Raw genomic sequence first — 23993 nt, forward strand, 5'->3', positions numbered from 1 at the left:
GATTTCAAGCCTATAGTGTCCATCTATAGTCATGAAGCCATGGATGCTACTTCCAACAAGCTGAACTGAGGCAAGAGGGGTTTCTGGTAAGATAATCATACCCACTGTAGTGGTACATGCACCTGTGTAATCCTAATACTGGAAGGCAGAGTATTCAAAGTTCCAAGCCAGAGTGAGCAATACTGGGGAAGGAGACCTGGTCTTTAAAAAAAAAAAAAAAAGACAGAAATCAAGAATTATAAATCTATAGTTTTATTAAGACAAAAACTGACAGTATGGTATGAAGTTTACATTTAAACAAAATTTTCACACATACATCTAACACATGCTTTAAAGATTTTACAATGCAGTTCTAGATGCAGGTCTAGACAATACTAAAAATTGATGGATCTCATGATTCAAGACAGTATTTTGGACATAGTTAATCTGAAGGTTTGTATTCTCAATGAACCACTACCCCAATATGAAAGTGAATCTCCTGAGACCAGGGCTTGTGAAGTCACTCAACCCTTGAATTGACTCAATGGGATTTGTGCTGTCAGTAACTGAACCTGCCACAAGCAGTTTCAGGGTTCAAAGCTGGGAAAAAAAAAAAAGAGAAAAACAAAACAAAAACAGGCCCTAAGAGTTTCCACCCTAAGAGCACAGGCCCTCCGCTCCCATCTCCCATACAGGCCCTCCTGCAGTACTTGAGCCAGTGGCTTGGATGGACAAACTGATATTTATAATTTCATAATTGGAAAAAGGTCTTTTTCTCAATTTCAGGAATTAGCACCTCTGAAGGCAGAATGGTCTGCCTGTATATACTCTCCAATAAAACTTTCCCTCTGCAGTCAGTTTCCATCTTCAAAGGGTAGCTTTGGTAACTCGGGAACTGGCTTTGTCCTTTGTGGGCCACAATGAGCTCAGGCAGGGGGGCACCTTAGCTGCAGATTTCAGCATTCACAGAGTTTTAACAGTCTCTCAATCCTCATTAATGGTGCCAATGTAATTTTTTGAAAAGGCAAAATATTGACATAGAACCAATTGATTAGTTAGCTGTTCATTCTACTGTTTCACCATATCCCCAATCAGACCCCAAATTTTAACCAAAATGATTCCACCCATCTCCCTTCCTCCCTGCCCCAACCCTCCCACCCCCAATGAATATACCAGTAATAGCCAAAAACTACACACATGCTAGGCTGTAAAAATGCAGTTAACACTATTGGGAAGGCTGTGGGTTGTGGAGATGCTCTTTGAAGATCGACAGTATCTTTGCTCTCCCACACCCCAGTTCTGCAGGTTTTGTCCTTCATGGAAGGCCCTCTGCTTTCTTAGCAAAGCGCAGAACGGGTTGCCTTGAAACACTTACCCCTTTCCCCTCCACTGGGATGGGTGTGCAAATTATACAGCTTAAAACGATTTAAAGCACTTGGGCTGCTGCAGGGCACAGAAACTATGCTGGCTCTTCAAAGGACATCTTCTCAAGCCACCTCTATGGTGTCAAGAAAGTAGAACTCCTTCCCTCCCCATCTGAAACCCACAGTCAGAGGTGACAGGGGCCGGTACTCAAGAGGGCTAATTCTTGTCGTCTTTTTTGTCATCATCCTCTGAGGGGTAGGAATGCCACGTTAGCCTTTCCTCATAGAAGGATATGACAACCTGCGGGCACTTGACATTGGCTTCCTTGGCAGGGACCAGGTCAGCCTCATCAGAGTTTTTCCTGCAGAACAAAGCACAAAGAAACTTTGAGATCAGCTGTTGTGGTCTCCTAATTTGGATCACCCAGGGAATGGGGCTTAAAGTCTAAATTCTAGAAACAAACTAGGAAAACAGGATGCAAGCAGCATTTACTGGGTGGGTTCTGTCACATGATACCCTCAAAGATCTTCCTCCTCCTGTTAAAAATCCCCTCTGGGAACTTTGTTAAAAGGTAGGTCTTTGGAAAAGGCCAAAGAAAGCTCCATTAACATTCCAGAGGGTGGACAAGAGGTTCTGCCACACTCTTCCAAAACTATATTCCAGTCAGTGCACACAGCAAGTTTGGCTTTGTAAGAGGACTTAATACTGACTGATCTGGTACGATCTTGCTTACTTATGACATACTGTTTACTACCACCATATGTGACCTGCACACACATCATCTCCAGTAGTTAACAGAGCTCCAACATGAGGGGGTAGACAAAGAAGGCACTAGGATGTAATGCTCTGTTAGTTTTCCCAATTGTCGTGTTAAACTGGGCCTGTCCCAGACAGAAGCAGCAGCATGGGGCAGGCAACAGATACATGACAGAATCTGACACAGCACCACCTCAAGCCTCCAGAACCGGAACAAGAACAAGAATCCAGAGCCATAGGGAACCAGAGAATAAGCTGATATGGTTAAGCTTCCGTAAGAAATACCAAGGAGATGGAGGGAAATGTACTGAATCCCTACGGGGTGTCTAACTCACAGCCCTCTTCCAACTGAAAGATTCTGGAACAAATTTAAGACTTTTCACTATGTAGAAATATTTTCCATGGGCGGTGGTGGTGCATGCCTTTAATACCAGCACTGGGGAGGCAGAGGCATGCAGATCTCTGTGAGTTCGAAGATAGCCTGGTCTATGGAGTTCCTGGACAGCCAAAGCTGTATGTATCACAGAGAAACCACATCTTGAAAAACCAATATATATATGTATGTATGTGTGTGTATGTATGTATATATATATATATATAATATATATATTATATATTCTATATTCTATAGACAGGTATCTCCACTTTCCTAGAAAATCAGGTTAACAATTACAAAAAAAAAAAAAATTACATGACAAGTGTTTTGCCCGAATATATGTATGTACATACACCACGTACATATCTAGCACACTCAGAGGCAGAAGAGGATGTCAGAGTCTCTGGAGCTGGAGTTATATAAGGCAGTGAGCTACAATGGGGATGCTGGGAACTCAACCCAAGTCTTCTAGAAGGACTGCTGAGTCATCTCTGCAGCCCCATATTTTTTTTTTGTCAAGGGCATGTATGTGTGTGGGATTAGGAATGGAAGCCAGGGCCATGTGTATGTTAAGAAAGCTATACCCTGGGCCGTGGGTGTATACGTGTATCACTTTTTGCTGTTGTTTTGTTTGAGACAGGGTTTCTCTCTATCTGTGGTTCTCAACCTTCCTAATGCTGTGACACTTTAATATAGTTCCTCTTGTTGTGGTGACCCCTAACCATAAAATAATTTTCGTTGCTACTCCATAACTCTAATTTTGCTACAGTTATGAACTGTAATATAAATATCTGTTATTTTCTGATGGTCTTAGGTGACCCACAGACAGAACCACTGTTGTATGTAGTTCTGCAACTTGATATGTAGACTGGGCTGGCCTCAAACTCAAGAGAGATCCACTTGCTGACCGCTGGGATTAAAGGCACACACCACCACACCTGGCCATGCGTAACTTTTAAAACCTTGGGTTTTATAATCAACATTCAAACTTTTGGGGGTGAGGGAGTAGATGCTAAGGATTAAGTTATGGGCCTTGCACATGCTAAGCAAGCCCTCTATGAGTAAGCCAAATTCCTATCACAAAGGTTTGGGTTGTTTTTTGGTTTTTTTTTTTTTTTTGCAGGGCTGGGAATCAAACCCACCAATTTTGTTTGTTAGGTAAACACTTTATCTCTGAGCCACATCCCTAGCCCAACACCCAAATATTAATTTTAAGTATAGTAGTAAGATAACCAATCCTGCACACTTCTTTCCTTTTGTTTGCTATTTGAGGCAAAGTCTTATTCTATATTACCAGATGCCCTCTTGTGCTGTCATTACAAATATCGGTTATGACTGGCTCTTTTGTGTGTGTGTTTATGCTTTTAAGACTTCATCGTACTCTAGGCCAAGCTGGCCTCCACCCTGTGATACTTCCATTTTACCTGAGTGCTGGGATTGTAAGTGTGCATAACCACATCTGGCCAAGAATACAACCCTATACAAAATGGAGGTACCACTGCAACTCACATTGGTCATATGCAGAGCAAGTGTATACTAGCTAAACTCTTTAAAACACCCTATTATTCAGTTTTTCTTTTCTCCTCTAAGTTAGAAGAAATAAGCTAAATGAGGGTCAGAATCAATAACTACTAAGGAACACACAGGAAGAAAATAGGCGGTTAGTTGATTGTGACACCGGCCTGCACCTATATTCAAGTTAAACCTCTTTTTTAGCCATTACCTAGGGAAGAACTACCATCGATATCAGTTTCAGAGAAATTTCTCGACCAATCAAAGGACAAAGCCTTGACAATCCTATTTTAACTAGCAATGGCTTAACACTTACTCTTCCTAGTCCATCATGGTGGCATGTCCCTGTAATCTCGGCACACAGTCTGGGGCAGGAGGATTTCAAGCTCAAGGAAGGCTAGGCTAGATAGAGTACAACTGTCTCAAAACAATAAAAAACCAAGATCATTACTCTGACTACCTTGAACCCCTCTTCATTACACTGTTTGAAAGGTAGTCATAGAAACCTACTACTCTGCTGGCCGTCCATAAAAACACAGTAATACAAGCATGTTCAGCAGGTGATACTGACCAGTGCTAACAAATGCTACCCACTGTTTCTACTTAGAACAAGTCTGTATCGTTACCACTACTATTTATAATAGAAAGAAGCAGGTTTACATTATGTTCAGTAACAGTAAACAGTAGAGGTCTTGCTGACCCCTGCTGGCTGATTTGAAAATTTAGAATCTTCAAAATAAATTCTATAAATTCTTTCCTAACCCTCAAACATGAACAGAATCCTGTTTATGGGGCCAGCCTGATTTTTACTAAGGAGGTGGCAGAGAAGGAGGGTAATTCAATCACATTTCATAAACTTTTTTTCTTTATTTAATAGAATTGAAATGTGATTCCTCTCCATACTCTCCCACCTACAAAAAAAAAAAAAAAAAGAGGGGGGGAAAGGAAAAAAAAAACACAAAGATCTGAAATCCTAAGGCCCCTACCTGTAACTCATGAGTCCAGGTTTGTAGTCAGGCCGAGGATCACTATCGAAGGACTATGTCATCTTAAAGATTTCACACCTGGGCGACTGGAATTTCCAAGGTCAGCTCTTTCCTCTGGCATAGAACAGATGGGGAGAAGGAAGAACAACCACACAGAGCCACTGCCAGACTCACCATTTCATCAGGAACATGAGTTCTCCACTGGAGTCAGTAGCTCCAATAATCCGCTCAGGTTCCAAACCCCGGGCAAAGCCTCGTGGCTTTTCTGACTGTAAAAACCAGATGGGCAGAACAATTTTATTAGCAAAGGACTATATCCAGAATGAAGTTATTCTGTGCTTCTAAGAAATGTAATCACAAACATTCACTCAAGGCTTCCGCTGCTTCCCACACCATGCATTAAATCTGAAGCACATGAGGTCTTCTTCCCAGCATGAATGGAACACACACTCCAAGCAAAAGAAATGTTCACACTGTCTCTTCAAAGGAAAATTACTTAAGATATTAAATAAGACCAAACAGCCACCTCAAATCTTTAGTAATCAAAACACTGAATTCCATCTACTGACAGGAAATGAATTCAGTTGCTGTCTTATGTCTCTGGTAACTGTTACATGTTAGCATCTATGCTTTTACGCCAGAAGAGGGCATCAGATCCCACTATAGATGGTTGAGAGCTACCATGTGGTTGCTGGGAATGGAACTCAGGACCTCTGGAAGAGCAGCGAGTCAGTGCTCTTAACCAGTGAATCATCTCTCCAGCCCCCACGCTATCATTCTTGCACCACGGAAAAAAGTAGGATTAGATCACTTTACAAGAGTAAGCCCCAAATCCTTTTGTTTTGTTATGTTTTGCCGAGATAAGGTCTCCTGTAGTCCAGGCCTCTTATCCCTGATCCTCCTGCGTGGTAGGATTACAGCTGTGTACACGGCTGGCCCCCAAATCCTTGTAAAACCTTAGCTATTTCTGCCGGACAGAGAGGACTGACTGCTGAGATGAAAAGGGAGAAGTAGTTCAAGGATAGCAGCTCAAAACTGTAATCCCAACACTTAGAAGACCAGATACTGCCAAAGCTTGAGGGCGGCCTAGGCTTCTACGCAAGACCTTCTCCAAAATAAATAAATAAAAATGTAAAGGAAAAACAAGCACAGGGGAGGACAGGAGAGAGACGAAGTGGGACCAAACTGCTGCAATGCTCTGGCCTCTGGCTGGTGAAGACCCTGTCCTAAGTCTCACCTCTTCTTTCTTCTTCTTTGGTTTGCTTTCTTCTCCCTTATCATCAGAATCAGAATCAGCTTTGCGTTTGCCTCCTTCTGACTTATCTGTCTCATGAGCTGTTTTCTGTGACTGCAGAAACTCAGCGATGAGGTCAGGGCAATCCAGGTTCTCTTCTGGTTCCCAAGTGTTGTCCTCACTGAAACCAGCAAGCACGACAAGTTAGACTTCCGCCAGCCGACCTTTTGAACTAAGAGAAGAGCTAGTCTTGGAAGAGAGTTCAGTGATAATGAACAGCTAGATTTTTGTTCAAGATTAAGAACTTTCCTAGGAGGGGAGGGTACAGATCAAAGGCTTAGAAACTTGCCTACTTTGCAAAAGTGGACTGGCAAGACGGCTCAATGGGAAAAAGGAGCCACCACCAAGCCTGAAGACCTGACTTTTTTTTTTCCTTCAGACAGGGTTTCTCTGTAGCTTTTGGAGCATGTCGTGGATCTCGCTCTGTAGATAAGGCTGGCCTCGAACTCACAGAGATCCGCCTGCCTCTGCCTCCCGAGTGCTGGGATTAAAGGCGTGCGCCACGGCTGCCTGGCTAAGACCTGACTTTCACCCCAGGATTTACATGACACACATGGCCACATGCACAAATAAACAAAACAAAAAGCTGTATTATATTATAGCACTCTGCATGCAGGTCCCTCCTTCCTCAGTAGACTATAGGCTGTGGAGGTCAGGACTGAACCAAGGAATAGCCATCACGGAAGAAGCAGCAAGCACATCCTGACTCCTCTCACAGTGACTGAATTTGCCTGTGTCATTGGAACTTACTCTGAGAAGCCCTTCCACTTCAGAAGATATTCCACTTTGCCCTTGACAACTCGCCGATCAAGAACCTTTTCCACCACATATTCCTCTTCCTCTTCTTCTAGCACCTCTTCCACTTTCTTCTTGTTCTGTTTTTTTCCCATAGTCCCCGCCAGCTTTCCGGTGTAGAGGGTGACGCTGCTAAAACGAGAGGGAAACCAAAGGGCACGGGGCACCTTTACTGCGAGACAAAAATCAGGTGTGAGGCACTGCTTATATAATATAATCCTCTACTTATTTCCAGTTCACAGCCATGTCTGCTGTCTGCTAAGAAGTTAGCCACATCATTAATCCCACAGCAAACTTAGTGTCTTTTCTGTCCTCTCCCTTTGGACAAGGACTTACTGTGAAGCCCAAGCTGTCCTCAGCTTTCTAAGTGATGGAATTACAGGTGTATACCACAATGTGTGGGAAGAATTTCTGAATTCTTACATCCATTTACAACTTTATACTAAGTCTAGTTTACAATAACTCCTAATACCTCTTTGCCACAAAGTATACCTAAAATACTATGTTGGTTCACAGTTACATATATTTAATCATTTGATTTTTTGTTTTGTTTTGTTTTTTTTGTTTTTGTTTAAAACAGGGTCTCATATAGCTCAGGCTGACTTTGAATCCCCGATCTGGTCTCTATGGTCTCTACCTTTCAAGTACTGGGATTATAGATGTATGCTACCCTGTCCAGCTAAAAAGTGCCTTCATTGTTCACTTTGCTTTTCTTGAATGCCATCATAAATTCACAGTTCAAACTTAAAAAATTATTTTACTGCATTTACTCATTTAGTGTGTATATGGGTGTCATAAAAGTCAAGGGACGAGCCGGGCAGTGGTGGCGCACACCTTTAATCCCAGCACTCGGGAGGCAGAGGCAGGTGGGTTTCTGTGAGATCGAGGCCAGCCTGGGCTACAGAGTGAGTTCCAGGAATGGCGCAAAGCTACACAGAGAAACCCTGTCTTGAACCCCCCCCCCAAAAAAAAGTCAAGGGACGATTTGTGGGAATCAGCTCCATGTGGATTTTGGGCTTGGCTAAGCCACCTCACCCAGGTTGGCCTGGAACTTATGATATAGCTGAGGATGACCTTGAACTTCTGATCTTGTATCTTCCTACCTGAGTGCTAAGATTATAAGCTGCAGCCCTAGCCCATAAATCACTGTTATTTGACCTAGTTTACTTTATAATTTATTTCTAAGACTCAGGATTGCTTAGAAAAAGCACCAGAATAACTATTAATTTGGAGTATAATAATTGCAATAATTTAGAAAATAAGCAGGGGGCCAAGAGGAAGATAGCTACCTCAAATACAGTCTACTTTATCTTCTGTGAGGCAGGACAACTCTGTACAGTTGGGCCTCTCCTTCTGCCTTCACCTGGTTCCACATAAAAACAAGGCCATCTGGCTTGCATGGCAAATGCTTTACCTTGTAGGTCCTGAGTTTATTCTTTTCTAAAACATGCTTCGGGATGGAGAGATGGCTCAGCAGTTGAGAGCACTGGCTGCTCTTCTAGAGGACCCGGGATCAATTCCCAGCACCCACACGGCAGTTCACAATTGTCTGTAACTCCAGTTCAAGAGGATCGGACACCCTCACACACAAATGCCGGCAAAACACCAATGCACATGAAAGAAATAATTAAAAACAACAACAAACCCTAAAAGTCTAAAACATGCTACAAAACACACACACACACACACACACACACACACGCTCGCACTCCCTCACTCACAGAATTATGTATGGGTGAAACAACTTGTTCTTTCATGTTGGGAAGTTGAAGTTGGTTTTGTTTGATGAAAATCCCCAGTGTGGCTGGGGATACAGGTCAGCTGGTGGAGAGCTGGTCTCCCCTGAATGGAGCCCTGCATTTGACCCTAACAACTGGGCATGGTGGTGCGCAATGGCTGATCCTAGTAGGAGCACAAGGAGTTCAAGGTTACCCTTGTCTACACAATACCCTAACTCAGGAAGCCCATGAAATATATATATTTTTTCTAGTATAAAAATTTTAGTTCCTTGTAAATCTCTTGCCTTTAATCCATTCAATTCTGATGTATTAGTTTTTTAATTATCCTCTCTCCCCGCTTGCCCCGACAGGGTTTCTCTGTGTAGCCCTGGCTGTCCTGGAACTCGTTCTGGCCTTGAATTCAGAGATCTGCCTGCCTCTGCCTCCCGACTGCTTTCAAAACATTCTTGGGTGGCATACTATAAAATGTTCAGAACATCTTTGATGAAAAGAGTGCCCAAAGCCTTAAAATTACCAATTTGTGTCAGTAGATGGCGCTGTAACATACCGGTCAAACAAAATTGGCTAAAATCTTAGAAATGGATGGATCAATTATCCAGAATGAGATACAAAGAATGAAGCAAATGGGCCAGGTGTGGTGGCACAGGCCTATAATCCCATAATCTGGGAGATGGAGGCAGGGGAATTAGGAGTTTAAGGTCAACACAGACTAGATTGAGAGATCCTGTCTTAATCCCCTCACCTCCCCAAAGGAACATGGCAAACAAACCAAGACACGGAAGGAGCATTGTTATGCATTAGTTTAATACCCCAATCTCAGATTAAACCGGTATTACCAGTGTCCTTGGACAAAAGTTTTAGATAGTGTGCTGAATTCTAGAGACTCAAGAGAATAAGAAATGGTCCCCACCTTTCTGAAGCTTAATGTAAGAAAAAAAAGGGAACCTTTCCCATTAGAGGAATTCTGAACTTTATAGTATGTCATCCAAGAACGTTTTGGAAAACTGTGGATATAGCTCGGTAGCATAACACTTAGCTTGTATACATGAGCCCCTAGGTGCAATTCCCAGCATTGAAAAAAACAACCCCCCCAATAAAACAAAAAACAAATTACCAAGAGTACCTATAATCACAGGAGGCTTAATAAGAGAGGCTAAGGCAGGAAGGTTGCAAATTATGGGCAACCTGAGTTATAGAGCAAACACAAACTAATATATATGTATGTATGTATGTATGTATGTATCTATTATGCATGATATATGTGGGTGCATGTACGACACAGCATGGGTGTGATGTTCAGGGGACAACTTTCAGGAAGTTGGCTTTCTCCTTCCAACAAGGGCTCTTTGTTTTTGAGACAGGGTTTCTCGCGTAGCCCTGGCTGTCCTAGAACTCTCTGTAGATCCACCTGCCTCTGCCTCCTGAGTGCTGGGATTAGAGGCGAGCGCCACCTCTGCCCAGCCTGACAAAAGTTCTGAGGATGAAACTCTGATGATCAGTTTTGCACAGGGAGCACCTTTACTCACTGAGCCACCTTGCTGGCCCTGTTTTTTTTTTTTTTTCCTTTTCTTATTTATTTGTTTAACATCCCCTCCCACTCTGTGTAGCTCTGGCTCTCGCTCTGTAGACCAGGCTGCCTCAAACTTAAAAAGAGATCTGATTGCCTTGAGTTATGGGATTAAAGGCATGTGTCAAAGAAAGAACATTGTGATTTTCTCACCAACCCTCCCAGGGCCAATTATACAGAAGAGGGATGGCAGACTTGAAGACCTGCATTCCACCTTCAGATCCCACAAGGTGGCAGAAGAGAACCAACTCCAGACAGACCTCCATCTACGCACCAGCATGTGTGTGCACTTATACATGTACAAACACAATAAATAAAAATTCAAAACCTTTATGAAGAATAATGCTAGATTTTTTTTCTTGTTCAGATAGAGATTAAATCCAAGACCCTTGAATGTGCTAGGTAAGCACTCTACCACTGAACATCTCAGCCCCTTATTTTCAGACAGTCTTGCTAAATTAAATTGCCCAGCTGGCTTTCAACTTGAGATCCCCTTGCCTCTGCCTCCAGAATAGTTGGGAATAACTGTGTACCACACCTACTTCTTAATATATGTGTCTGTATTATATTTACTGATTTATTTTTTGTGTGTATATATCAGACACAACATTAAGCACTTTTTTTGAAGTTTGCATAAACTATTCAAAGAAACGGGAAAGGCTTAAGAAGCCTGTTAAGCCAGTGTAGACATAGGTTCCAGTTGTTACCACAGAAAAGCATGGGCTAAGGCTGGGTCGATATCTCAGTTGGTAAAGTGCTTATCATGCAAGCATAAGGATCTGAGTTGGATCTCCAGAACCCTTCTAACACAGGAATAGGGTGTGTGCTTCCAAGTTCAGTGCAAAGGAGGCAGAAATAGCTAGATCCCTGGGGCTTGCTGGGCAGCCAGGCAGCCTAGCCTACTAAGTAAGCACCAGGGAAAGGAGAGACACTCTCTCAAAACAATGACAAAAACCTAAAACAAGGTGGAGAGCATCTGAGAAATTATACCCAAGGTTGACCTCTGGTCAAACACACAGTGTGAGCTACCTAAGAACTTCTAGGATACCTATTTTTGTGCAGCTTGAGAAATCTAATTCTAGGGGCTAGAGAGATGGCTCAGTAGTTAGGAGCACTTGGTGCTGTTCTTCCAGAAGACTTGAGCTGGGCTCACAAGGGGTTAACTCCAGCTCCAAGGGATTGGACACCTCGGGCCTCCCCAGGCATCTGCATATAGCCACAGGCAGACACACACCTACACAAAGCCCTAAGTGGTAGGGTGCATCTGTAATCCTAGCTATTTTACAGCAAGATGGAATGAAGAGACGGAATTGCTAGGAAACTCACTGGCTAGGTAGCCCAGAGTACAAAGTACAACAGAAAAAGAGATCCTGCCTCACATAAGATGGATGGAGAGAACCAATTTCCAACAGTCCAACCACCACATGGCACCCATACACACACATACATACATATATATATATACACGTATATATACATATGTATATATACGTGTATATATATATATATATAAACCCACCAAACTGCGGGGGCTTGGTGACACATATCTTTAATCCCAGCACTGGGAGGCAGAGGCAGGTGAATCTCTAAGAGTTTGAGGCCAGCCTGGTCTACAGAGTGAGTTCCAGGACAGCTAACACTATATAGAGAAACCCTGCCAAGAAGGGGGAAAAAAAAAAAAGAAAAAAGTTACTGATAACTATGTAGTGGGTGCTCGTAACTGAGGGCCCTCTGTAAGAGCAACATAGATTCTTGTTTTTCATGACAGGGTTTCCCTATGGAGCCTTGGCTGTCCCAGAACTCACGATCTGCCTGCTCTGCTCTCCAGTGCTGAGATGAAAGGCAGCATAGCCAGCCCACTATATCTATACAATACACACTCTCAACTGTGTCAGTGCAGGCGTGCACATGCTACAGTGTACATGTACAAGTTTGAGGACAACTTGTCTGAAGTTAGTTCTTTCAATCTTGCTTTTCTGAGGCTAGGTTTCTTGTTTCTTCATGCTATACTCTATTACCCAGGCTATCTGGCCCCCTAGCATCTGGAAAACTCTTCACCCCACCTCTCATCTTGCTGTAAAAGGAACTTGGATTTGAACTCAGTCCTTATACTTTGGTGGCAAACATTTAACTGAGCCATGCCATTTCCCCAGCCCTTAAGATCTCCATTCTCACCTGCTTCTATTATAGCATTCAATTGTATGTACAAAGATGCTTGAACTTGAACTTTTTGTTTTTGGAAACAGGTTTTTTTTTTTTTGAAACAGGGTTTCTTTGTGTAGACTTTGCTATCCTGGAACTCCCTTTGTAGATCAGGCTGGCCTCAAACTCAGTTTGCCTGCCTCTACTTCCCAAGTGCTGGGATTAAAGGTGGGTCCCCATCATACTACACCCTGGCAGATACTTGAACTCTTAACAAGTGCAATACAGACTCTTTGCATAACAACCACTACTGGGGTGGGAGAGATGGCTGAGCAATTAAGAGCTATTGCTGCTCTTACAGAGGATCTGAGTTTGATTCCTAGCACAACTGTGAAATGGCTCAGGTCCATATGTAACTCCAGCTCTAGGGGATCCCTCATGTGCACATACCTATACTGAAATACATACTTTCAAAAAACAAAACAAATCTCAGGGCTAGAGAGGTGGCTCAGTAGTTAAGAGCACTGGCGGCTCTTCCAGATGATCTGGGTTCAATTTCCAGCATTCACAAGGTGGCTTAAAACCATCCCTTGTTGTATTCAGTCAGAACCCTCCTGTTTCTCCAAGACCTTGCCGAAATGATACTTCTCCCATAAAGCTCACCCAACCTAACCAAATTTCTCTCCTTTCCTTGGGATCCCCAAAGCATTTTGTTTCTGTTTTCCCTCAGACAGTCAATTGGAATTCTGAGCCCTGTGCAAATTATGAATATTGTATGCCCAACAAAGAAAGATGTTTCAAAATCAAACAATTGGGAAATAAAAGTACAAAGCCACCAGCTTTTTTGGGAGTGACCAATCAATAAACCCTGAACTGAAAACAAGGACAAGGCATCTTTGCTATAACAATCGGCAACTACACTCCAGTAATCAAAACACAAATGAAGGCATGCATAGCAGTACAGTATACTCTGGGGCCATTTCTGAACTTCTTTTAGTTGGCTTTTTATTTGGCTGTTTGTGAAGCAGATGCTTTCCAGATGCAAATCTGAATGAAAACAGGAACCACATACACACCAAGCAGAAGGAGTGGTTTGGTTTCTGCAGTTTTTTGTTGTTTTTTTTTTAGTATGGCTGTGGGAGCAGAGTTGGTTGGCACAGCTTGAATCCAGAGCAAATCCACAGACGTTTTCTCCCCTCCCTTTTGTTGTCCAGGGTCTCAACTCTGTAGCCTAGGCTGGCATCAAGTATGTGAGTCATCTTTTGCCTCAGCCACTGTATTTAGTCAGTGTTTGCAGCACAAGGGCAGAGGATAACCTTCAGAAGGCGGTTCCCTCCTAACATGTCCTTCCTGGGATCAATAAGCTATCAGGCTCGTCGGGAAGTGCTTTATCCACTAAGTTATCTTGAAAGTCTAGCCTGGTTCTTCAGACAGGGTCTTACTCTATAGTCCAGGCTGGCATGAACCTCATTATTTAGACCAGGCTTTCTTCAAACCTGAGGCAATACTCCCTGTTCTGCCTCCTTCGGTGGGTGATGTATTATAGGCATGAGCCACCATACCCAGCTGTAAAATTATTCAACTTTACACAAGACAGTAAAGATTTTAAGAAGGCTGGTAGTACAGCTCAGGGATAGAGCACATGGGTTTTGGGGTTCAATCCAGTGCACTACCACCACCAGAAAGAGAAAACAAAAACCAGCCCAACATTTCCCACATTTGGGCTAGAAGTGTAGCTCACCAGTAGAAAGCTTGCCAAACTGGGATACAGCTCAGTGTGTGTGCTTGCCTAACACGTAAGAGCCCTGGATTCAATTCTTCAGATTGTGAAAAGTAAGCAATGACATACATACACACATTAAAAATAAACGTAAGCTAGGTATGGTGGTGCACACCTATAATCCTGGTTCAAGGCCAATCTGGGCTACATGGTGAGTTCCAAGTCAATTTGGAACATAGATAATAAAATCCACACATACCAACTTCTGCTAGGTCTAGTCCCCAAAATTTAGAAAGTGGGGCTATCAAGCTGGTTCAGCAGGTAAAGGTGTTTGTCTCACAAGCCTAATAACCTGAGCTCAACCACCAGCTTAGCATAACAGTAGAAGAGAATGACACCATTGGGGATTTAGCTCAGTGGTAGAGCGCTTGCCTAGCAAGCACAAGGCCCTGGGCTCAATCCTCAGCTCAAAAAAAAAAAAAAAAAAAAAGAAAGAAAAAAAAGAAAGAAAGAAAGAAAAAAGAAAAGGAAAAAAAAAGAGAATGATACCAACGTTGTTCTATGATCTCTACAAGTATGTCATGGCACACTTCCTACCTCCACTTTTAAAAACCACAAAACCAGCTGGGTGTGGTGGCTTTACTCCCAGCACTCAGGAGGCAGAGGCAGGCAGATTCTCTGAGTTCAATCTGAGTTCAAGGCCAGCCTGGTCTATAGCATGAGTTCCAGGACAGCTAGGGCTACACACAGAAAAACCAACAAAAAAAGCCTTATACTCCAAAAAATTGTTCAGAGGGCCGCAGAGTCAGTTCAACAGGTAAAGGTGCTTGCCATGCAAACCTGATGGGTTGAGTCTGATCCCCTGAACACAAGGTAGAAGAAAAGGGACTCTCCAAAACTGTCCTCTGACCTCCACCCATACGCACACAGTTTTTTTGAGACAGGGTTTCTCTGTGTAGCTTTGGAGCCTTTCCTGGAACTCACTCCGTAGCCCAGGCTGGCTGGGGTTAAAGGTGTGAGCCACTACCACCCGGCTGCACACATAGTGTTTTAACTGCTCAGAAAAAAATACCTAGAAGAGAGGGTAAAAATCTACCATTTTATTGCTATCTATAAAAAAAGTGACCAAGCCGGGCGGTGGTGGCGCACGCCTTTAATCCCAGCACTCGGGAGGCAGAGCCAGGCGGATCTCTGTGAGTTCGAGGCCAGCCTGGTCTCCAAAGCGAGTTCCAGGAAAGGCGCAAAGCTACACAGAGAAACCCTGTCTCGAAAAACCAAAAAAAAAAAAAAAAGTGACCAAACAGAAAACCAGAAGTGACTGAAGATCTTCTGCTGAGGAGCAAGTGGTTTCAATGTGGGAGCTTTCCCTCGGCCTTGAACTCCTGATGCTCATGCCTCCTCCATCTCCCAAGGGTTGGCTGAGATTATAGGAGTGCCCCAACATACACAACAGGAATCTTTTCAATCTGCCACTTTTCATATATATTTATATCCAAGGAGGGGCACAGGCACGAATTTCTTGATTGCAGTCATAAATCTATCCCCAAACTTTAGATCTTTCGAAACTATTCCAAACTGCTGACATGATTCTTAACCCAAAACTGGAGAGGATACCTTATATACTAGTAAAACTCATTTTTTTTTTCTCTTGGTTTTTCGAGACAGGGTTTCTCTGACAGAGATACACCTGAGTGCTGGGATTAAAGGCTTGGGGCCACCACCACCACCTGGCTGTAAAACTCACTTTTTAAAATTATTTTTGTGGTACTGGAACATAACTCAGTGGTAGATAACGGGGAAAATGAGTTCCGTATTTCATATACTATTTTTTTTTTTTGGTTGTTTTTTTTTTTTTTTTTTTCGAGACAGGGTTTCTCTGTGTAGCTTTGCGCCTTTCCTGGAACTCACTTTGGAGACCAGGCTGGCCTCGAACTCACAGAGATCCGCCTGGCTCTGCCTCCCGAGTGCTGGGATTAAAGGCGTGCGCCACCACCGCCCGGCTATTTTTTTTAATAAAAATATTATTACTGTGTGTGTGAACGCCTGCTTCTGTGGGTCCCTGCCATACCCCCATGTGTAGATCAGAGGACAATTTTCTGGAGTCGGTTGTTCTTTCCACCTTTACCTGGGTCCCAGGAGTTAAACTGAGGTCTCAAGGCTTGCTTAGCAAGGGCAAACACTTTTATCTGATGAGTCCTGCCTTATCCATGCTATTCTTACAGCCTCCCAACTCACACTAAAGACCTATTATTAGACAGAAAGTGGCCCTTTAACCCTTTCTCGACTCTCAAGTGCAGCCAAGGAAGGTCTTAAACTTCTGATCGTCCCGAGTGCTAAGATTACAGGTACATGCCATCACACCCAGCCAGTTTATGTGGTCCTGAAGATTGAATCCAAGGGTTTGCAGCCCACCAGGCAAACACCCCACAAACTAGGCTACCCCCTCATTTTACAGGATCATTCTCTGGACCGCCACCCTACTCATCACAAGAACTCCTTTACACACGGTCCACAAATCTCTTCTCCATTAGCACACCTTGAGCAGCCTAAGCCCTCTTGTCCAAGTTTACTGGAAGTTACTTCTTCGTGACCCTGGCAAGAGAAATTTCTCTGACAGTGTCAGTTGGACCCAACATCCTCAGGTTCCTTTTCTTTTTTCTTTCTTTCCTCCAAGTACTACTGGGACTGCCCCCGACTGCCACCGTGTCCGCTTTCTCAGGTTACCTTTCTAAACCTCTAGGGTAGGAAGCCGTGGTCCCGTGCCATGCACACAGAAGCAACAAGCCTGTCCCCTTATCGATGTCCTAAAGTTTTTCTTCTCCCGCCCAACTCCGGAGCGGCTCACTTGAGTCAGACAGTCTCCGTCCAGATCGTGAAGAGCTAACCCTCGGATGGCTAAGCTCATCGGGAACCTCTTGGCTCCCGGGATTCTGGATTCGCTGCCCCGCCCTCTCCATACTCCCGCAACCCGCGATCTCCGCGCGGGAAGAGGAATCGGAGGGCGCGGGGGCCCGGCCGCGCCCCCAACTCCTCACGCTCCAGGCTTCCGTTCGCGGCCCTCGACCGCCCGCGGCCTCCCGCCGTCGCCGCGCCCCCTCCCCCCCGCCTCCACAGCCCGCCTCCTCACCTCGCAGCAGCGCCCGAGAGTTCGAGAGGAATCGGTGTTGCGCTCCTCGCGCGTCGCGTGGGGCGGCCCGAGGGGGTCGCGCCCGGAGAAGCAAAAAGGCGTGCGGTCGCAGTCGAACGCCTAGCTGAAGCGGCGTACCGCAGGCCCCGCCAACGGCCCTCCCCTCAGCCGAACAAAAGAGCCTCTCACTCTGCGGGGCCCGCCGCCTGCACGGCGCAGACGCGATGACCCGCCGCGCGGCATTATGGGACGAGGGAGCCTGTCCAAGACTACAAGTTCCAGAGTGCCGCGCGAGGCTCGGACCGCCCGCCCCACTTTCAAGGGTTGTAGGGAGTTTTCGTAGTTCTGTTTTTCTTTTAAACTGGAAAGGCGGGTCGACTGTAGTTTATAACTCTGCAGTCTAGAAAGTTGGTGAGTGGTGGTGGAGTTTGTTTGGCTAATAAAAGGGTATGGTAGCCCAGCTGGCTTCGAACTCCTGGCTTTTCTTTTGCCTCAAAACTTTAAGATTATAGGCATGCGCCACTACTTAGTCTACCCAGAACACGTGTGTTTGGAAACGAGCCCCTTGCTATTTGATCCGAAAAACCATTTGCCTCTGGGCAGTTCTGTAATTAGCATCCTCTGTATATAAAAAAGTAATCTTAATTGCCAGGCATGGTAATGCACACCTTTAATCCTAGTTAGCACTTGGGAGGGAGAGTTAGGCGGATTTCTGTGAGTTTGAGGCCATCCTAGTCTAGAGCGAGTTCCAGGACAGTTAGGGTTGTTACTGAGAAACCCTGTCTTGAAAAACCAAACAACAACAAAAATTTAACATATTCGTCGCCTGAGATTTATCAGATCTCCACCTTTCAGTAATGTCCAGCAATCTGTAATCTTTTTTTTTTTTGTTTCTTTGTTTTTCGAGACAGGGTTTCTCTGTGTGGTTTTGGTGCCTGTCCTGGATCTCACTCTGTAACCCAGGCTGGCCTCGAACTCAGAGATCCGCCTGGCTCTGCCTCCTGAGTGCTGGGATTAGAGGCGTGCTCCACCACCGCCAGTGCAACCCGTAATTTTTTACCTCCATCTGGATGAGGTTCCTACTCCTCAGCCTTGAAATCACTTTCTCCATCCAGGAAGTACTAAATTAATCCTCTTGGTAGTTATCATCACCATTTCCTGAATTTTCTTTTCCTTTCCCCCTCTTCCTTCCTCTTCCCAAGTCCCTTTTCTCTCCTCTTCTTCCTCTCTTTCCCTCTCTTTTTATTTTTGTTTTGTTTGTTGTCATTTATTCGTGGTGGTGGGTAGATAGGGTCTCAAGGACGCCCTGGCTAACCTTGAACTCTTGAGCCTCCTGCCTCCACTTCCTGAGTGCTGGAGCTACGGGCATGTGCCACCACATGTAAAAGTTTACCTTTATTGCCTGTGTCCATGGGTGACTTTTATGGGGACTTCGCCATCTCCATGAACACCCCTTATCTGGCTAACTAGCAAAAACCATGGTTGTCATTCTTAAACAACTGTGCTGGTTCCGATTCCAGCGAGGTTGCTGCTAACTTCTGAACTGTACACTCCAGTCCGAAGAGAAACACCCCTTTGTATGGCTCATTGCATCCACAACTCCCAATAAAGTCCTTGGTATTTGTTGCAGGCATTCACGCGTCCGTTTTGACTCTCACTGTTGGAAAACATTCATTGAGTAGGTGATTAAATGAATCAATGAGATGTCCTCTTTCCTAGTACTCAGAAGAGTGAGGAGAAGGATTGCTGTGACTTTAAGAGCAGCTTGGGCAATGTAGGGAGTACCAGGCCAGCCTAGGCTACTGAGTGAGGGCATGCCTCAAAAAAACCAAAACACTGAGAACTTTCCTGTCCAAAACACTAAGACAAAAGAAAGAGAAAAAAAGGTCTAGCTCAGCAATACCATACAAACATTTAGTTAAAAGAGAACAATTCTTCCTGAAAATATTTGGGTTGAGTCTCCAAAGATAGGCAGTGATCTACCTATTCTTTCCTGAGGTGGATTGTCTAGGAGAACTTTGATAATGATATTATTAGTAATACTTTTAGCGTTTCATCTTGTATTGGTGCCGGGGAGCAAATTCAGGGCCTTGTATATGAGAAGAAAGCACTTTACAGGCCTGGAGAGATGGTTCAAAGGTTGAGAGCATTTGCTGCTCTCAAAGAGGACCTGAGTTCTGTTCCCACCACCTATATGGTGCTTCACATCGGTGGGTAACTCCATTTCCAGGGAATCCAACTCCTTCTGATCTCCGCTGCACACACATACACTCAGGCACATAGCACTTACTACAGAGCTCCACTCCACTCCAAGCCTAAGATATTATCATTATGTACTCCAGTGGTAGGAATCCTGGTTTCCTTCTTCCTCTTCTTGGTCCTGAATCTGGAACCTTGTGCATAACAAGCCAGCACCCTCCAGCCGGGCACTACCCCCAGCCTCTGCAGCCCAGGGGAAGTTATTGTTTGCTTGTGGAGTCAGGCTCTTCTGTTCAAATCCCTTGGCCTTGAACTCTGCATCTCGCCTCAGTCTCCCTGACTGCTGAGAGTAGAGATCTGAACTGTCCAATAGGCAGGCACCTGAGCCTTTTGTCCCAGGACTTGAGCACCCGGTTTCAGCTTCAGAGGAGGAGGAAGTTTATTGTAGTTAGAAGAGATAGCATAGCCAGAGGCAGAGACATCTGAGAGAGTCCAGCGTGGACTTGACCCTGAGCCATGTGAGGAGAAGGGGAGGGGAAGGAGGAGAGAGAGGGAACCAGGTTCATCAGCCAAGAGGGCAAAAGGTTCAAAAAGGGACGGGTAATGAAAAAATGCCTGGATTATATAGGGAAGAGCCTCTGGGGGAAGGGCAGCCCAGCTTCTGGGTTGGAGAACTGGGGAGGGGGATAGAGAGCAGGGGTCTGTCAGCCACACCCTGTAACAGATAGGGACTGAGGGATGCTGGGAGAACCTGGCGACCAGGTCTGCTTTGATATGTTAAATTGGTACCTCAGCCATTTGTCTGGGGTTTGACACTTAATGTGCACCACACTCTCACCAATCTATGTTAAATTCTTTTTGGTTTTTCGAGAAAGTATAGTTTTGGAGCCTGTCCTAGATCTTGCTCTCTAGACCAGGCTGGCCTCGAACTCATAGAGATCCGCCTGGCTCTGCCTCCCAAGTGCTGGGATCAAAGGCGTGCGCCACCACTGCCCGGCTTCTTTGTCAAATTCTTGATTGGAGGTGGGAATTATAATCCCCAATTTTTTGCATTTCCAATTCCCAAATCATGTCCCTGTCAGCATAAAATGCTGCCACCCGCAAGTCCCCACATCAAGCTGAATTCCACTCTGTGTCAAAGCACTGGCTCCTCTTCCAGAGGATGTGGCAGCACCCACAAGGCAGCTCACAATTGTCTGTGACTCTTGTTCCAGGGGACCTGACACCCTCACACAGACAAACCTGTAGACAGAACACTAATGCACATAAAATAAAAAATAAATTAATTAAAAAAAAAGAATTAAGGGAGTCAAAACCTACCTTTGGTTTTCACACAGCCAAACACTGCTGGTTTATGCTAATCTGAAAATCTGCCTGGTGTAGATGTCAAATTTATCAGCCTAAAATCTCTGTCTAACAATATCCATTTTGAAAATTGTTAAGAGGTTCAATGTGGTGGACTGTAATCCTAGTACTCCGCAGGCCAAAGCAGGAAGATTGCTATAAATTTGAGGCCAGTCCGATCTACATAGTGAGTTCCAGGCTAGCCAGGACTATATAATAGAGGGGTCCCAGAAGAGGTGGGGAGGGACGGGTGTGTGTGTTTGGGATTAAACTGTTTTACTGCTCCCCACCCCTCATTCCTTTAAGAGTAGCAGTGTGCGGTTGGGCATGCTGGCACAAGCTGGGATTCTCAGCACACTAAGGCCTGAGGCGGGAGAATGAGTTCAAAGCCAGCCTGGGCTACACAGTGAGACACTCGACGAAACAACAACAAAAAGAAACATATCACAAGTAATGAGAAGAAGAGAAAAAATGCGTTGTTGCAAAAATAAGGGAATCCTGTCAAACCCTGTCTCTGCTCTTTGTCCACACAATGTAACCCCGGGCAAGCTGCTGAACCTGTGAAAATCCAAAGCCACGAAACTTATCATGGTCTCATTTTATAGCATTTCTACATTTCTACTAGTTATTTTTAGATAGCTTTTTCTAAGAATTCAAAGAGGGAAGTATAGAATGTTTAAAACATTTCCCCCAACACTGTTGGGAATTCTTTGTTTCACTTGACTACGACTTTCTTTCTTTGTTTATTTTCTATATGGAGTTTTTCTGTGTAGCCCTGGCTGTCCTGGAACTCACTCTGTAGCCCAGGCTGGCCTACGAACTCACAGAGATCCACCTGCCTCTGCCTCCCGAGTGTTGGGATTAAAAGCATGCGCCACCACCGCCCGGCTTCTTTTCTTTTCTTTTTTTTTTTTTTTAATTTATTTTCATTTTTATTTCTTTGTATGGGTGTTTTGCCTGTAGGTATATATGTCGAAGACCAGAAGAGGGCGCCAGATTCCCGGGACCTGGAGTCACTGATGGCTGCGAGCTGCCTTGTGGGTCCTGGGAATGAAGCCTGGATCCTCTGGGAGAGCATTCGGTGGGTTGTTGTTGTTGTTGTTGTTTGTTTGTTTTTGTATGTTGTTTTATTGTATGCTACAGCCAGTGTATATGAAATAGTTAAACCTTGTGAAGCAGAAGCCCATGAAAATTCAGAGAGGTAGATGTTAAGGACTCACAAGCAGAAGATGGTATATTATGGTACGTGTTATAGGGGAACTTTGTACAGACTTCAGATTTAGTCCTCTTGATTGAATATTCACTGGTTCATGAAAAGTGGAAACCTCAGGACATCCGAATACAAAAGGGAGCAGACTTTCCGGGATTTGGAACGTGAAGATACCCCATCAGCGGAGGGTCCTGTTGAGCATTCTGAAGACAGAACTGTTTTTTTTTTGTTGGTTTTTTTTTGTTTTTTTTTTTTTTTTTTGGTTTTTTCGAGACAGGGTTTCTCTGTGTAGCTTTGTGCCTTTCCTGGATCTCGCTCTGTAGACCAGGCTGGCCTCGAACTCACAGAGATCCGCCTGCCTCTGCCTCCCGTGTGCTGGGATTAAAGGCGTGCGCCACCACCGCCCGGCTGAAGACAGAACTGTTTAGTCTGCAGCTGGCTGGGAAACCTTCACTTGGTTGAGCCGGGTCTCTAGCTGGAGCTGCTGAACCACGGTCTTCGTGGTGGCAACACTAGAAGAACCCAGCACGGCACTGGGGGCAGCCGGACCAACTCGTCAGGCCGTCAGCCGAGTGAGGGCGGCAGTTTAGGGGATGGCGGGCGCAGCCCGTGCTTTGAACTCACTGTGTAGACCAGGCTGACCCAGAACTCACAGAAATGTGCCTGCCTCTGCCTCCCTAGTGCTGGGTCTTTTAGTTTTGAGACAAGACAGGACAGACTGCGGCTAAAGTGCCTATTTAACATATCAAAGCAGGCGCTGGATGCCAGCTTCTTCCCGCATCCCTCAGTTCCTACCTGCTACAGGGCCCTCCTGGCTTGTACACCCTGCCCCGTACCCTAAACTTCTCTAGCCCAGGGCCTGGGCTGCCCGTGCCCCAGCTGCCCTTCCCTATGTAATCCAGCCATTCGGGGTCCTTGATCTTTTTGTCTGCCCTTTCCCCTCCTGGCCTCTTGGTACGGCTCTTCCCTGCCCCTCTCCTACCTGGCTCAGAGTCTGGTCCACTCTGGACTCTCCCGGATGTCTTTGCCTCTGGCTATGCTATCTCCACTTTATCTACAATAAACTTCCTTCTCCACCATACCTAGCAGTCGTGTCCTTTCCTCTTTCTTTCTTTCTTTCTTTTAAAGATTTATTTATTTATTTATTTATTTATGTATTTATTTATTTATTATGTATACAGTGTTCTGCCTGCGTGTATCCCTGCAGGCCGGAAGAGGGCACCAGATCTCATTATAGATGGTTGTGAGCCACCATGTGGTTGCTGGGAATTGAACTCAGGTTCTCTGGAAGAGCAGTCAGTGCTCTTAATCTCTGAGCCATCTATCCAGCCCTCCTATTTCTTTCTTTTTTTTCCATTCAAGAATCTTGAATTCCGGATCTTCCAAACTCATCCTCTAAAGAACTGGGATTGCTAGACTTTGAGCCCCCAGGCCCTGAGGGCAGCTACCTGAAATCCAATTGTTAAAAATTTATTCATTCTGGCCGGGCAGTGGTGGTGGCAGCGCATGCCTTTAGTCCCAGCACTCGGGAGGCAGAGCCAGAAGGAACTCTGTGAGTTCGGAGGTCAGCCTGGTCTACAGAGCGAGATCCAGGATAGGCACCAAAACTACACAGAGAAACCCTGTCTCTAAAAACAAACAAACAAAAAGATTTATTCTTTCTGGAGTTAATATGTACACTCTTATAATACGTTTAAGAGACATTTCTTCTCATATCCTCTGGTTTGATTTTCCACATTGATTCCCAGATAGTTGAGTTTGATTAAAATATATACATTTAAACCACATACCTCTGACTTTGACTAGTTTGGTCTTTTGCTTTTTTTTTAATTGTTGGGGTCTTGGAGCTGGAGAGATGGCTCAGCAGTATAAGAGTATTGGT

At 44.7% G+C, this 23993-nt stretch overlaps 1 protein-coding gene and 1 long non-coding RNA gene across 5 annotated transcripts; one reads left to right on the plus strand and one right to left on the minus strand.

The window, feature by feature from the left end:
* Positions 1-229: 229 nt before the first annotated feature.
* On the minus strand, positions 230-17591 carry Cbx1 (chromobox 1). 4 transcript variants are annotated; one of them, XM_052757337.1, is made up of 5 exons: positions 17359-17591; positions 7019-7192; positions 6212-6389; positions 5149-5243; positions 230-1705 (listed from the first exon to the last, which is right to left on the minus strand). In XM_052757337.1, exons 2-5 carry the CDS (start codon positions 7156-7158, stop codon positions 1561-1563), a joined length of 558 nt encoding a protein of 185 aa, XP_052613297.1. In that variant the 5' UTR covers positions 7159-7192; positions 17359-17591; the 3' UTR covers positions 230-1560. The 4 variants fall into 4 exon arrangements, with proteins under 4 accessions (XP_052613297.1, XP_052613296.1, XP_052613299.1 ...); XM_052757336.1 differs by having other exon boundaries at positions 7019-7195; positions 17359-17590; XM_052757339.1 differs by lacking the exon at positions 17359-17591 and adding an exon at positions 8478-10541.
* On the plus strand, positions 7168-10702 carry LOC128122076 (uncharacterized). Its single transcript, XR_008222327.1, has 2 exons — positions 7168-7253; positions 10535-10702. It is a non-coding gene; the product is annotated as an uncharacterized LOC128122076 (long non-coding RNA).
* Positions 17592-23993: the final 6402 nt, after the last annotated feature.

The sequence above is a fragment of the Peromyscus californicus genome, unplaced genomic scaffold, assembly GCF_007827085.1.
Source record: "Peromyscus californicus insignis strain IS unplaced genomic scaffold, ASM782708v3 Scaffold_3__1_contigs__length_106647218, whole genome shotgun sequence".
Taxonomy (NCBI): Eukaryota; Metazoa; Chordata; class Mammalia; order Rodentia; family Cricetidae; genus Peromyscus; species Peromyscus californicus.

Coding starts and splice junctions, on each gene's coding strand:
- Cbx1 (XM_052757337.1), bottom strand. CDS start 7,158: ATGGGAAAAAAACAGAACAAGAAGAAAGTGGAAGAGGTGCTAGAAGAA. Junction 5,244..6,211: donor CAAAGAAGAAGAAAGAAGAG/GTGAGACTTAGG, acceptor TGGTTTTTACAG/TCAGAAAAGCCACGAGGCTT. Junction 1,706..5,148: donor CTCATGTTCCTGATGAAATG/GTGAGTCTGGCA, acceptor TTTGTTCTGCAG/GAAAAACTCTGATGAGGCTG.